The sequence below is a fragment of the Acomys minous genome (genome assembly GCF_964271855.1).
Source record: "Acomys minous genome assembly, chromosome: 5".
NCBI classification, from domain to species: Eukaryota; Metazoa; Chordata; class Mammalia; order Rodentia; family Muridae; genus Acomys; species Acomys minous.
The window spans coordinates 118,878,412-118,893,684 of record NC_140494.1 but is presented as its reverse complement, the minus strand read 5'-3'; the positions used below and the strand labels follow the sequence as shown (position 1 = coordinate 118,893,684).

Below are 15,273 nucleotides of genomic sequence, written 5' to 3'. Positions count from 1 at the left end.
CATGAAAGTATTCAAGTTCAGGAAGATGGCATCAAGCCTGTCACCCTGAGATCCTGGGAGCTATACGGAGAAAAACAGTTCCCATAAGTGTCTTCTGAACTTCACACATGTGTTGTGGTACACATGTATGTGCATGTATGTGTGCATAGAAACACTCTATCTTCCCCTGTAATTAACTAATTAAATTTAAAAAATAACATTTTAAGCCAGACAGTGGTGGTGCACACTTTGATCCCAGCACTTCTAAGGCAGAGGCAAGTGAATCTCTGTGAGTTCAAGGCCAGCCTGATCTTCAAAGTGAGTTCCAGGACAGCCAGTGCTTCACAGAGAAACCCTATCTCAAAAAACCAAAATAAAAAATAAAAATAAAAGGAGGAGCCGGGCATGGTAGCACATGCCTTTAATCCTGGCACTCAGGTGGATCTCTGTGAGTTCAAGGCCAGCCTGGTCTACAAAGCAAGTCCAGGACAGCCAAAGCTACACAGAGAAACCCTGTCTCAAAAAAAAAAAAAAAAAAAAAAAAAAGAAAGAAAGAAAGAAAAAGAAAAGAAAAGGAAAAAGAAAAAAAAAAAAAGAAAAGTTGTTTTTAGCCTTCATTATTATGTATTTGAGGAGGTCCATGGGCCACAAGGCATTGTAGAGTTCACACGATAACTTTATGGGGTCATTTCTCTCCTTGCACTTTTACGTGCATTCTGGGGGTTGAACGTAAGTTGTCTGACTTGCACAGCCAGTGCTTTTACCAGCTAAGCCGTTTCACAGGCTCCCATGAAGGTAGTTTGTAAACAGGTACTAACTAATCAGCTATGGTGGCTATAGTCATTATAGACTTTCTGTTTATGACATGTGAGTATTCAACCCAAGATTACGTGCTGGAGGGTAGGGCTTTCTACTGTCTAGGACAATCACTACTCCGCCTCCGACACACACAGACTACAAAATGCTAGGAAGGTGGCAGGAATTCAGAGCTCTTGCAGCAGTATCTTAAACTGCTGCAATACATACATTTTTACTTATTTAACCCTGACTTAACTTGCTCTTATGTATACATCAGGCTGGTCCCATTTACATGTTAGGGCTGGTTATCGAGCTTCTAAACCTCTGGGTCTAGACCCCTCTGGGGGGGTGGGGGTAAAAACCTTTCACAGGGTCACCCAAAACCACTGGAAAACACAGATATTTACATTGTGATTCATAACAGTAGCAAAATTACAATTATGAAGTAGCAATGAAAATAATTTTATGATTGGGGGTCACCATAGCATAAGGCACTAAAGGGTCGCAGCATTGGTAAGGTTGGGAACCACTGCTGTAAGTGTTCTCAATAAGACTCTAACCCTCTTAAAGATGGAACCCAGGCTTTCTTTTCTCTTATTCACACTATCAATACTCAATATAGTTCTGGAAACAAATCAACTCAGGAAATAACTGACTCAAGAGCTAGGAGATATCAGGCAGTCAGATGGGTAAGCAAGAGGGAAGAGCTTGGGAGACTCTTAGCTTGGTTACCTGGACAAGGAATCCGTACTCTAGAGTGGGGATGTTCTTGCAGTGACCACTGACCTAGTGAGAGTACAAGACAGATCCCATGAGCGTGCTACAGAGTGGGGCTCAAACTCACCCCGCTCACACCCACAATCCAGGAGCCTCCTCCATTGCTAAGCTTAGCTTAGATCAGCCTATGTAATCACAGAGCTGGAAAGAATTTACAAATTTTTGTTGATGGTTCTGGAAAGGTTCACCTGCCTTTAACTCTCTTCAAAGTTATAATAGGTTCATCCAGCAGCTGACTAACAAGTAGTGACCATAACCTAGAACTAGTATTCATGACTTCTCCTTGGCATGCCAATCTCCAGACTCTGCTTTATCAACTATCAGACAAACAGGACAGTTTATATATAAGCATTCCGTAACTAAAAACTACTCCAGTCTATATGTTCATGAAATATGTCTGGACTTAACTGGAGAGCTCTTAACTCCCACCCCACCCCTTTAAAAAGTTACCCTCCTACACTCCCACCCCCACCCTCCTGATGCCCACATCAAACCATCCCAGCCCATGTACCAAAGGAGAAGTCCGTGCTGGGGGAGGGAGGCCCACGTGCTGCGGGCACAGGAGACCTGCCTGAGGGCTGGGGGGATAGCCAAACACCTCTACTTTTGGGTTCTTCATGGTGCAAGAAATGGAACGGTTCATAAGGCGTCCAACTCGAAGCTCTGGTACACCCAGTTTGCCTTTCAGCATGGAGTCCTGTATGACAGGAAAACTGGGAGACCTGCGGAGAAACAGCAAAGGAAAAGTAATAGAAGCTGGGCGGGGCAGGCAGAGTCGGGACAATCGCTGTGAGTGAGGGCTGCAGAGTGAGTTACATGACTGCCAGGGCTACGAAGGGAACCCTGCCTTAAAAAACCACAAGAGAAAGAGAAAGAAAAAGAAAACTTGAAATTCATTAAGAGCTCTGAAAGAAAATTAGAGAAGCCGAGTGTGGTGGCACAAGACTTTAATCCCAGCACTCGGGAGGCAGAGGCAGGTGGATCTCTGAGTTCAAGGCCAGCCTGGTCTACAAAGCGAGTCCAGGACAGCCAGAGCTGTTACAGGAGAAACCCTGTCTCAAAAAACTAAAAAAAACAAAAAAACAAACAAACAAAAAAGAAAGAAAGAAAGAAAGAAAAGAAAATTAGAGAAAAAAACATCATAGGCCACAAATGATCACAAATCCAAAGGATAGTCTATTGTTATCTTAAATAATATCAAAAGAGAATAATAAATTACACAATTGGCTTTTATATCATTATGTGCATGTTCTTCAGGTTGTGGCATAGTAGAAAAGCAAAGGCAGAGCCTAGGCCACTATGTTATTATTAAGACTAAACTTGGTGCTGGGCGTGGTGGCGCACACCTTTAGTCCCAGCACTGGGGAGGCAGAGGCTGAAAGATTGCAGTGAATTTAAGGCCAGCCTGGTCTACGAAGTAAGTCCAGGACAGCCAGGGCTACACAGAGAAACCCTGTCTCGAAAAACAAACAAACAAACAAACAAACAAACAACAACAACAAAAGACTAAACGTGGTGGGGACTGGAGAGATGGCTCAGAGGTTAAGAGCACTGGCTGCTCCTCCAGAAGTCTTGAGTTCAATTCCCAACAACCACATGGTGGCTCATAACCATCTATAATGTGATATAGTGCCGTCTTCTAGTATGCAGGTGTACAAGCAGGCAGAAGACTCTATAATTAATAAATAAATAAATCTTAAAGAAAAAAAGACTAAATATGGCTAAGTATATTCTTTGAAGGCAGTACGCCCATTTTTTGTTGTGAGAGAGAAGGACTAAGCATTCGACACTATGCTAGGCCAGGAGCTGTATCCTACACCTTGCCTAATGTTGACTGTCCAGCCCTCGAGCACAGGGACACTACACATCTAGGTTTGTGTCCAAAGCATAGCAATGTAGAACCAGGGTCAAAGAATGGAGCAATGCTTATTTCCAGAGCCTATATATCAGTACCTTCTCCGTAGGAGGAAGAAGTTAGTGTCTATTACTTTGTCTCTTTATGACAAGAACTAAGGATGAGAGCTGAAGAGAAGACAGAAAAGACAAAGGGCTGGAAAGAAAGAGCTCAGCAGCTATTGCAGAGGACCCAGGTTTGGTGCCCAGCACCCACATGGCAGCTCACAGCCATCTGTAACTCCAATTTCAGGGGATTTAACACCGTCTTGGGCCTCTGAGGACACCAGGCGCACACATGGTGCAAGTAAAACACCCATAAACAGAAGATAATTTTAAAAATATGGAAAAATAATACACGTGCCTCCAGAAGCTAGCTAATTGTGCTTTACATAAAAGATGAGTTACTAGGAACAGTGGCACATTCCTTCAATCCCAGCACTGGGGGAGGCATAGGGAGCTGGATGTTTCCGTGAGTTCGAAAGCAGTCTGGTCTACCAAGTTAGTCTAGGACAGCCAAGGCTACACAGAGGAACCCTGTCTGGGGGGAGGGGGAATTATTGCATCACAGTAGAAGGGGAAGGAGACAAAGGGGGCCAAGATGTGTTGTTATTAATAGCTGAAGGTACAGAACTTAGTGGACTAACAGAAAAGACAGAAGAAATTAATCTAGGCATTCAAGAAGAAAACAAGACAGGTATTTGGAAATGATTAAGTCCCGGGAAGCACTCACTTAGGGATGGGCGAGAAGATGCTGAGGCCAGCTCGGAACTTCTTGATGGTACCACTTGCCTTGAACCAACTGTGCCTCTTCTCCTGCTGGGTCTTCAAGAAATCATTGCTCAGATGCTTCCATTGTTGGGATGTAAACATACCCAGGATCCTGGGAGACCAAGAAGATTGGGCAAGATCAGGCAGAAGAACAGGATTAATAGCGGCAACTAATCTACAGACTCATACACTACACAGCTAGTTGTAATACAGTATCATATTCCTAAAGTCTCTTTGACCTGACACTGGTACACAGAAACACTGTCCTAACGCGCCTTCTTCACTCTAGGAATACACACTCCCAACCTAACGGGCTGGAGCACGAAAGAGAGACTGGAAAGGAGAACCTTCAGTCTGGAAAGCTTTACTGCCACAGGTAACCACACTGAGAACAGAACAAAGGTGGGGGGACAGACGAGAACACAACATAACCATCTCCTGACAAACAGTGCAGCCACTACGGACAAGAGGTGCCACCAGGTGTAGGTAAATCCCTGAATTTGTAGTCTTCCTCTTGCACCCAACTTGTCAATCACTTGTCTTTGACCAGTTCTTTGCTGGATTACTCTAGACTACCATGAATAAACCACATCAGCTTCTTCAAACTCAAAACTTCACCTACAAATCTCTTTTTCTTCTCATTAGAGAAAATCATGAGGTGTCAGTTTCCCTACTTTTCCAACCCTAACACAATATCTATTTCTATTTCAACTCTTATCTCCAGCCCTTCATTCTCTGGGGACAAGGTGATCCTCCTATTTAAGACTGACTTCTCAGCCGGGCGTGGTGGCGCACGCCTTTAATCCCAGCACTCGGGAGGCAGAGGCAGGTGGATCGCTGTGAGTTCGAGGCCAGCCTGGTCTACAAAAGTGAGTCCAGGATAGCCTAGGATACATACAGAAACCCTGTCTTGAAAAACAAAAAACAAAAAAAAAAAAAAAAAAGAAAGAAAGACTGACTTCTCTATTTGGGCTCTTTCACTGCCTGTTCTTGTCTGTAGGGACCATGACCACACCCTCCTGTCCTGTCAGTTCCTTTCCCAAAGCTTATGAAGGATTTCATTTTCTGCATCTCAGTTAGGCAAGTGCTCTACCTCTGACCTACTTTTTGTGTTTCTTCTCCCCCCATCTAACCTCCTGAAGTTTTCTTGGTAACTTCAGGTGTTAAAACATTTTCTAAGATGGGTGTGGTGTTACACTCCTTTAATCCCAGCACTCAGGAGGCAGAGGCTGGTGGATCACTGTGAGTTTGAAGCCAGCCTGGTCTGAAACCCCGCCTCAGAAAATAAAATAAAGTTTTTATCCTATCACATGCTTCCACAATGATACATCACTGTGCTGTCAAAGATCCAAATGAGTAAAGTTACTGTGGGCCGAAACCTCCAAATTATGAGCTAAAATAAACTTTTCTTTCTTCTAAATTGAATAGTTCAGGTATATTTTTTTCACAGAAATGGAAAGCTAACTAAAACACACATATCTCAGTCTTTCTCCCTCACCTTTTGGTTTGTCTATAACCAAAAGAAAAATGTTCTTACTTTTTCAACTGAAGACCTAGCCCAAACCCTTCCTTATTCGATGGCTGGAAAACCTCAATTGACGGCTCTGCAAAGAGAAGAGAAAGTTTTCAATATGTGTATACCTCTAATCTCCACAAAGTCCAAAGTTTAGTAGGCTAGCTTGTCAGATTCTAGACACAGTGTTATTAGATATCCAACTTGCAGCTAAGGATAGCTAGGAATGTGGTGGCTGAACACAAAACTGCAATTTACTTAAAACACTGTGAGAAAAGCTGGGCATGGTGATGCATACTTATAATCCCAGCACTTGGGAGGCTAAGGCAGGTGGATCTGTGAGTTTGAAGCCAGCCTGGTCTACAAAGTCAGTCCAGGACAGCCAGGGCTACATAGAGAAACTCTGTCTTTTTTTTTTTTTGTCCCACTTTGTAGACCAGGCTGGCCTTGAACTCACAGATATCCACCTGCCTCTGCCTCTGCCTCCAGAGCACTGGGATTAAAGACATGTGCCACTATGCCCAGCTTGAGAAACTCTACCTTGAAAAACAAAACAAAAAGGATAAGAGGTTTGGCAAATCAAGAAGGCAACTATCAAGCTGGGTGTGGTGGCGCACGCCTTTAATCCCAGCACTTGGGAGGCAGAGGCAGGTAGATCGCTGTGAGTTCGAGGCCAGCCTGATCTACAAAGCAAGTCCAGGACATCCAAGGCTACACAGAGAAACCCTGTCTCAAAAAACAAAAACAAAACAAAACAAAACAAAAAAACAAAAAACAAAAAGAGAAGATAGCTATCAGATGACTAGAGGTGAAGACACTAATGACAAGGATGGAAGCAAACGATGAGCACAAAGGTCTTATTTCTTTTTTTTTTTTTTTTTGGTTTTTTGAGACAGGGTTTCTCTGTGTAGCCTTGGCTGTCCTGGACTCACTTTGTAGACCAGGCTGGCCTCGAACTCACAGCGATCCACTTGCCTCTGCCTCCCGAGTGCTGGGATTAAAGGCGTGCGCCACCACGCCCGGCTAAAGGTCTTATTTCTAACTTTATTTCTACTTCAGTTAACTTAGGACTTTGGATCAGACCACAAACAGATTATCCACTTGCCCAAAGTCACTGCCCTTTACCTGGTCCATCAAGGTACTGAGAGAGAGAAAACCGAAGCCTCAACACAATAGGTTCTGTTCGAAGGACCTTCCAGGCTGTAGACACTTCCTCCTAAGAGAATAGAGAAATCACTTCTGGTTTACAACAGAGGAGAGAAGTGGTCTAGAAAAGCTGTGTCTATAACACACACACACACACACACACCACACACACACACACACACACACACACACACACACCAGTACGCACCATTGTCTGTTGATGATTTAGGAAAGACAGAGAAGAATATATGATATGCTCCAAATACAGCACTCAAGAGCAAGACCCAAGGTTTACATGAAAAATCCACAAGGTGGGGCTGGAGAAATGGCTTCAGCACCGGCTGCACTTCCAGAAGACAGGAGTTCAGTTCCCAAAACCCACATAGCAGCTCACAATTGTCTGTAACTCCAAGATCTTACACCCTTACGCAGACATACATGCAGGCAAACACTAATTCACATAAAATAAAAATAAATAAAGATATTTTTTAAGAAGTCCACAAAGCAAGCCACACAGGCTTTTGGCACTCCTTACATCGAGGAAGCTGATGTTGATGTGGAGGTCGATGTCCACGTCATCGATAGCTCCATACTCTCTACAGAGACACAGGGAAGCACAGGTGAGGCTCATTAAGAGAAGGAAGGGAACAGAGACAGCTAAAGAACTGAACCTGGGAACAGGAGAAAGGGCCAAAGGCAGCTTGACATTTAAGATCTGAGCCACATACCATGCCACTTACACAACCACAGCCCTCCTTACTGCAAAGGTGAAACTACTGCCTGGAGGCATTTAGGATGAGAGGGAACAGCTAAGAAAAGTAGTTCTAAGTCCTGCACCCTACCACCCGCATGTTTAAGTACTCTAAACAACCTCCTATTACTAAACTCATCAACTTATCAGCCTATCGCACCGTCAAGAGGAACCTCCTGTCGCCCTGCTGCAGCGCAGTCCCACCTGATGGACACGGAGTTCTCACTGTAGATCTCCTTCACGGCTTCAATGTCTGCATCCAGCTGTGGGTGTCTGTATAGGTCAGCTGCACAGCTCCCCTGAAACAGCAGGGAAAGTATTGATGGTGGTAGGGGTAGAAAGTTAGACAAAGGGGAAACGAGAAAGAAAGAAACGGTAAAAAGAACGTAAGATACGCCAGGAACAGGAGAACCACAGGGCAGCACCGACCTTCCTGGTGGAAACCCTCCACAGATCTCATGGGCAAGTCTCTCCCCGCCCCTCTCCAAGAACATTCCACGGCCAACAGGCAGGCTTTGCTTAAAGAGTTCACGTCCTTCAAGCCTTTTCTCTCAAACTTTGCCTTCTATGGAAACTCAGAAGAGTTTCTGAGAGTCTGAGCAGCTTTGCTCAGGACTGTGCTCTGGGTAACAACGATGTGTTCTCTCTGGGAGCCACTTATGATTTGGCTAATGAGAGAAGAAAATGACTATTTCTAACTAACATATGGGCAGCTTTCATGTGGAGGATGCAGTTTACTGTGGGATAGTGACAAGTCCTAGCCATGAGCAAGGACAATCAATCAGTTCTGGAAGACTCTTATCAGACTCCACCAACATTACCTCTTATTTCACCTCTGTTCGGCAGAACTTCTTTCTTTCATGACTTTCCAGCATAAGAAGTCTAAATTGTAGAAGCCTGGGTTTTGGAGAATGCACCCTCACCTGAACTCCATACAGAAATTCTTCTGATTCGTTGTCCCCTTCTGAGTCATCGTCATTCCAGAACTGGCCTTTGATGTCCTGCAGATGAGCAAACAAACAAAAACAAGAGGTACCATCCTTCGTTAGATCCTTGTTATTACACAGATTTGAGTAAGGCAAAAGGACAGGAAGTGGATCCTCACATTTCTTGGGACAGAGTGACTGAAGCCTTTTACACCTTGCGTTTCACGCAAGTCTGGTATTATATCCCAGCTCACTCGCCGGGACAAGGGAAGCATACCACTGCATACCTAAGCCCTGCCTCTTCACTCCCTCATCTCTCTCTCTCTCTCTCTCTCTCTCTCTCTCTCTCTCTCTCTCTCTCAATCTTTTGAGACAGGGTTTTTCCATGTAGCCTTGGCTGTCCTGGACTCTCTTTGTAGACCAGGCTGGCCTTGAACTCACCAAGATCCACCTGCCTCAGCCTCCCTGGGTGCTAAGATGACAGGCCACCACGCCTGGGCCATCTCTGATCTCATGTGTTGTCTTTGAGGCAGGGTCTCACTCTATAACCCTGGCTGGCCTGGATGTCGCGGCAATTCATCTCCCTCAGCCTCCCAGGTGCCGAGGCTACAGGCGGCGAGCCACCACAGCCAACGCTCACCACCGCTCTTCTAGCTCCTGAGCCTTTACTTCTTCCCCTTCCTTGCGAAGACAACAGCCCTACACACAGCTCAAGAACACTGCTTCCACACTCCTCCTTCCTTTCACTGCAAATGTCGCCTACTGTCAAAAGCGCATAGGCAGGGCTGGAGAGACGGAGCAGTGGTGAAGAGCACTGGCTGCCCTTCCGAAGGTCCTGAGTTCAATTCCCAGCAACCATCTACAATGTGATCTGGTGCCCTCTTCTGTCCTGCAGGTGTTGCATGCAGGCAGAACAGTATATACATGATAAATAAATACATCTTAAAAAAAAAAAGGTCAGAAGGGGGAAATACCAGGAAAAGGCAACATTAGCTTTCTTAGCTTTCTGTCTTATGTACCCTTAGATGATTAGTTAGGAGACATCAAAGTCAGTCCTCACCATTGGGTCAGTGGGTCTCACACACGCTCTCACGTCAGTGCTAGGCAGCACCCCTCCATACCACCAATGGAACCCAGGCCAACAAGATGAGCATTTAGGAGACCACAGAATGCGACAAAGGAGAAGATGATGTCATAGGTACTGGCGATCTGCTGGGGTGGCAGGCTCTGCTGTTGTGGTAATTAGTCACTGTCCTGTGGAAAGCAGATAACAACTGGGCTTACCACTTACTAGCTGGGTAGTGTATACATAGGTATATTTTATCCATCTATAGGCACATGTAAAGAGGCATAATGCATGCAAACACACATAGATACATCCACACACTTCAGCAGTACTTTAACCAAGCAGAAAGCACTCTACAAATGGAATACACACCTCTCTGTTCCACTTGAAGTTGAAAGTTAGAACTGGAGTATCTTCTCTAGTCTAAACGGTTACAATAAGCTTAAAGCCAAAAGTAATAATGGCAGGATGCCCGCTTATGCTTCTGTGTCTGATTAGTTCACTGATGAACAGCTTTCACAATACCAATCCTCACCAGGCTTAAGAACCAGAACTAAAGCCGGGCGTGGTGGCGCACGTCTTTAATCCCAGCACTCGGGAGGCAGAGGCAGGTGGATTGCTGTGAGTTCGAGGCCAGCCTGGTCTACAAAGTGAGTCCAGGACATCCAAGGCTACACAGAGAAATCCTGTCTCAAACAAAACAAAACAAAACAAGAACCAGAACAAGATTCTTTTTAGACTCTTCACTCCTGTTTTCCCATATTGGGCCATTATCACCTTTTTTTCTTTTCATATGCATGTGAGTGCAGGCAAATGTGTATGCAGGTACCTGTGTGTACGTGCGTGTACGTGTGTGTGCACTCATGTGTGTAGGCCCCCAAGGCTGACTTCAGGAATCTTTCTCAATCATTCTCTGCCTGAGACAAGGTCTCTCAATTAACCCTGTATCTCACCCATACAGGTTAGTCTAGCTAAGGAGCTTGCTGAGATGCTAACCCCACATCCGGAAGCCAGAGCTATGCAGAGCCACCACGCCCACCTGACATGTATGTAGGCTGCAGGATCCAAGCTCTAGTCCTCAGCTTTGCATGGCAGGCATTTTAACCAACCAGCCACATCCCTAGCCCCTCATTGTTGCTTTTAAAACATCAGTTTTAGTTGAGCTCAGCTGTGCACAGATATAGTCTCAGCAGTAAGGAGGGGAAATCTAGGAACAGGAAGATCACATGTTCGAGGTCAGCCCTGGCTACTATGAGGACTCTGTCTCAAAATAAATCCAAGAGGGCTGGAGAGATGGCTTAGTGGTTAATAGTGCTAACTGTTCTTACAGAGGATCTGAGTTGGATTCCCAGTACCAGGCAGCTCATGCATGCTATAACTAGCTCCTGTGGACCTACCTGCACACATATTCATAAAAATAAAAATAAATCTTTAAGAAAATAAAAGCAATATTACTAGGAGCCATTCTATGACAATCATTTAATTAAGCGTTCCCAATAACACTGAGGATGCTCTGGTAAGCGTTGTCTGAGTTGTCACAGCCAAAACAATGCTCCAGAGTCATCTTGGAATCTAACCTCCACATAGTCACAGTAATAATTCAACAGGCATTCAGAAAAGCACTAACCTCTTCCCCCACTCCTAAGCTAGAAGACCTCCATCCTATACCAGTCTATTTTTAGCCCCACTGAAGCCTTCACTTGCATCAGGTCAGGAAAAAAATACTCAGCTATGAAATTATAAAGGTTTGAACCACAGAGAATGTCAAAGCTACTGTAACAGCAGGCTTTTAAAGCTCTCTGCTGCTTTCTAGACCAGTAGGTCACAAACATACCTATACACTGCAATTACCTGGGGCGCTTTCAACTAAGACCAACACTCAGCCCTACCCCATTTTCCAGTCAGAACAATTTCATAAGAACTAAGCCTAAACATTAAATCAGTTGAAAGCTCTACTATTAAGACAAAATTAGGAGTCAGCATTCTAGCCCTTCCCGGCTCTACAAACACCGCACTCTAACCCACGCCCAACTCAGAGGGAACCTTCTCCTTACCATGATTCTACCAAGCCTTATCTTCCTACAACAGTGGTGCTAAGTGGAATGCTACGCACACAGCACCAATGTTACCTAAGAATTTGTTAAAATGCTGATTCTTAACCCTCATGCCTTGGGATTTAGCGAAGTTAGAAAAATCAGGGCTGGGGGCTGGAGAGATGGCTCAGAGGTTAAGAGCACTGACTGCTCTTCCAGAGGTCTTGAGTTCAATTCCCAGCAACCACATGGTGGCTCAGAGCCATTTATAATGAGATCTTGATGCCCTCTTCTGGCCTGCAGGTGAACATGCAGGCAGAGCACTGTATACATAATTAATAAATTAATTAATTTAAAAAAAGAAAAACTAGGACTGGAACTCAATGATGTTTTAACGAGTCTGAAAGTTATTGTGCCACATGATAAAATCTGAGAACCATTCCTCTAGGTCACTGTATCTTCTATATCTGCTCTCAGATACCAAGATAAACCTGGTAATTGGTCCAGGATGGTGCAATAAAACACAACACCAAAACAAACTCTGCATAGCAGTCATTGGGCTGACAGTACTACCCGAATAAACAAAAAACAACATGCAAACGTCAATTACAACTGAAGTTCTTAGAAACGAGATAACCTGACAGCTTGATCATTCACCCACGGAGGGTGAATATGAGCAAGGTACAACTATATGTATGAAAAAACTCATTGTTTTGTAGGTCAATTAGAATTTCACTTTCAATTTTAAAAACTGAGCGTTACCCCATTTCCAAATAAACTAAGAAGAAAAATAGACTAAATAAAATTTGCAAAATAAGCCAGGTGTGGTGGTGCACGCCTTTAATCCCAGCACTTGTGAGGCAGAGGCAGGCGGATAGCTGTGAGTCTACAAAGTGAGTCCAGGACAGGCAACGCTACATGGAGAAACCCTGTCTCGAAAAACCAATAAATAAATAAATAAATAAATGAAAAAAAAAAATCCCAGAATTACAGAGGCAGAGGCAAATGGACCTCTTTGAGCTCTCTACCAGCATGTTCTACATACTGAGTTTAAGGACAGCCAGGAGCTGCATCTCAAAAGCAAACTATCAAAAAAAAAAAAAGTTGGTAATTGATAAAGCTAAGGAATGCATGCAAGGGTTTCTTCCTCTTTTGTTTTGGTTTTTGGAAACAGGAGCTGTGTAGCCTGTGCTGTCCTGGACTCGCTTTGTAGACCACACTGGCCTGGAACTCACAGTGATCCACCTGCCTCTGCCTCCCCAAGTGCTGGGATTGCAGACGTGTACCACAGCACAGCTGCAAGGGTTTCTTATACTCCGTACTTTTTGCATATAGTTGAAAACTTCTGCAATTATAAAATCCAACGCTCTCCCTAGAAAGTCAACTCTAACTGTTAGCAGGAAGAGTTCTTTGTCTCCCTCTTTTCTTCAAACACAGCTACACTGCCTTGTCTCTCTGTTCTCCCTTTTAGGACCCCTTTTTAGATATCCATACTCTGGTTAAAGGTCACCTTGACTACCCATGTAAAATAGCCACACTAGCATATTCTCATTTTCTCTCTCTCTCTTTTTATTATTATTATTATTATTATTTTGTTTTTTTGAGACAGGGTTTCTCTGTGGAGCCTTGGCTGTCCTGGAACTGCCTTTGTAGACCAGGCTGGCCTTGAACTCACAGAGACCCACCTGCCTCTGCCTCCCGAGCGCTGGGATTAAAGCAGTGTGCCACCACTGCCCAGCAACCCACACTAGCATTCTCTATCCCTCTCCACATTATTTCCTTCCTCACAGCTCTGACCACCCTAGCAAACATGTATTTCTCACCAGACTATAAGCTCTATATATCTGAGTACTCCGCATGCACATCAGAAGAGGGAATCAGATCCCATTACAAGTGGTTGCGAGCCACCGTGTGGGTGCTGGGAATTGAGCCCAGGACCTGTGGAAGAACAGTCATTCACTGAATCATCCCTCAGCTATGTACCTAAGCCAAATAGGAGATAAACATAAGAATTTAAACGCCACTACTATACATCAACAAAACCCACACAAAATGCTTCCTAAAAATCAAGACTTCATTCACCTTCAAGAGCAGCCAGAGAAGCAGCCTGTGAAGTTCTGGGATCTGGGTTTTTTGCTTGTTTGTTTGTTTGTTTGTTTGTTTTGTTTTAGATTTGAAAATAAACAGTCAAATGCTGATATGGATGACCACGGAGGAATAGAGAGGGAAGCACTACTGTCCAGCCTGGGCTGTCTTGGGGTGGGCAGTTGGATGACGGCAGCTTAGGCTAGAAGTGCCAACGTTTTCAGGGTCTTTCACTCTAGAAGTCGAGAAAAACTGAGCATCTCTTCAGGGTTTGCCGCGTGGCTTCTGCTGCTAGTAAAAGAAGAAGGAGGGGGGAAAAAATCAGAGTTTTTCCAAGGAAAAGATGGTTATTAAATGCCCAGCTTTTCAAAGCTGAGCGTTTTAGTAAAAGAGGCTTGAATCCTCAACACTAAAATGCCCTTCCCTCAGGGGTGAGAAGAAGACTTAAATGCTGCCGAGTGGAAAGAGGCAGGTGGTGGATCGTGGAATTCATAGACGTTTTTTAAAAGATGGGGGGTGGGGTTGGAAGAAAGGGGGCTGAACGATGACCTAGTTCAAGATTTTCATGTTACATATTTAATACTCCAACCTAGGGAGGTCATACAACTTGCATAAGTAACTTGAACATTTGATAGGTCCTAAATTTATCCTTTTTTTTTTTTCACGTGATGAGGCAATAACTAAGGCAGCAGCTAATGAGAAGGAGAAGGATCTGGAACCTTTCAAGAGGAGCTGAGCCAAATAGAGATTATAAGAGTGCCCAGAGAAGTGTGCTTGTTAAGCTCTGTGTTTATTTTGGGTGATGGCAGCTCTCGCAACATGCATGATCCATTCTGAAATAATGCCAAAGGTAAATAAATAAGCCGTAAAGACGACTTCACAAAGGTCTTCTTCTCTGGGTCCATAGGCACTTCTCTGAGTGACCACTTGACGTATACCTAGTCAGAGAAGCCTCTGATCTCCACGTCTACATTTTGGGCTCTGCTCCCAGCCCGGTGTGCTAGGGGAGGAAAACTACACTCCAACCGGAGTGTCAGAAGGACCAGGCTACTGAACAAAGGGCGAGGGGCGCGGAGGGGCGACACCTGCCCGCTAGCGCTAACCCGGGCACCTGCGGAGGGAGAGGACCGAGATGCTCGGGAGGACACCTGCGCTCGCAGGACAGGGCAGGGCCCGAGGCCTCTTCTCCAGGTGTCCTCCCCGGAGGCCCTCAGCTCCGGCCTTCCTGGTTAAGAAGCCATCTGAGGCTCACGGCCGCCAGCCGCCTAGCCGAGCAGAGCCTGTCAGCGCCCCTCCGTGGGTCACCTCAGGCAGGGCGGATCCCGCCCGCCCCGCCCCGCCCCATCCCCGCGCCAGCCTCCCCACACGCGAGCCTAGGGAGTACTCACGGCGACCCCGGGCCGCGCGCGGCCGCCGCGGAGGGGGACGAGCGGCCCGGGACGCCCCGCGGGGGCGGAGCGGCAGGCCAAGGGGCGGGGACCGAGGCGGGCGGGAGAGGTCGCGCACCCCACGCCTCAGCGTGCCGTCTCGGGCAC

The 15,273-nt window shown here is 45.4% G+C and overlaps 1 protein-coding gene across 7 annotated transcripts in view; it reads right to left on the bottom strand.

The window, feature by feature from the left end:
* Positions 1 to 15,273, bottom strand: part of PARP6 (poly(ADP-ribose) polymerase family member 6) — a 31,876-nt gene extending 16,603 nt beyond the window's left edge. For 2 of the 7 annotated variants that reach the window (XM_084781385.1, XM_084781388.1), the window contains exons 1-11: positions 15,127 to 15,247; positions 13,736 to 14,029; positions 9,615 to 9,808; positions 8,552 to 8,629; positions 7,833 to 7,927; positions 7,413 to 7,473; positions 6,857 to 6,947; positions 5,756 to 5,822; positions 4,181 to 4,330; positions 2,066 to 2,276; positions 1,510 to 1,563 (exon numbers count right to left, since the gene is read on the bottom strand). In XM_084781385.1, the coding sequence (XP_084637511.1) occupies positions 1,510 to 1,563; positions 2,066 to 2,276; positions 4,181 to 4,330; positions 5,756 to 5,822; positions 6,857 to 6,947; positions 7,413 to 7,473; positions 7,833 to 7,927; positions 8,552 to 8,629; positions 9,615 to 9,617 (810 nt within the window). In that variant the 5' untranslated portion in view covers positions 9,618 to 9,808; positions 13,736 to 14,029; positions 15,127 to 15,247. Of the gene's footprint in view, positions 1 to 1,509; positions 1,564 to 2,065; positions 2,277 to 4,180; positions 4,331 to 5,755; positions 5,823 to 6,856; positions 6,948 to 7,412; positions 7,474 to 7,832; positions 7,928 to 8,551; positions 8,630 to 9,614; positions 9,809 to 13,735; positions 14,030 to 14,676; positions 14,948 to 15,126 lie in introns of those variants that run through there. The other 5 variants (XM_084781389.1, XM_084781390.1, XR_014779132.1 and 2 more) reach the window with 4 other exon arrangements.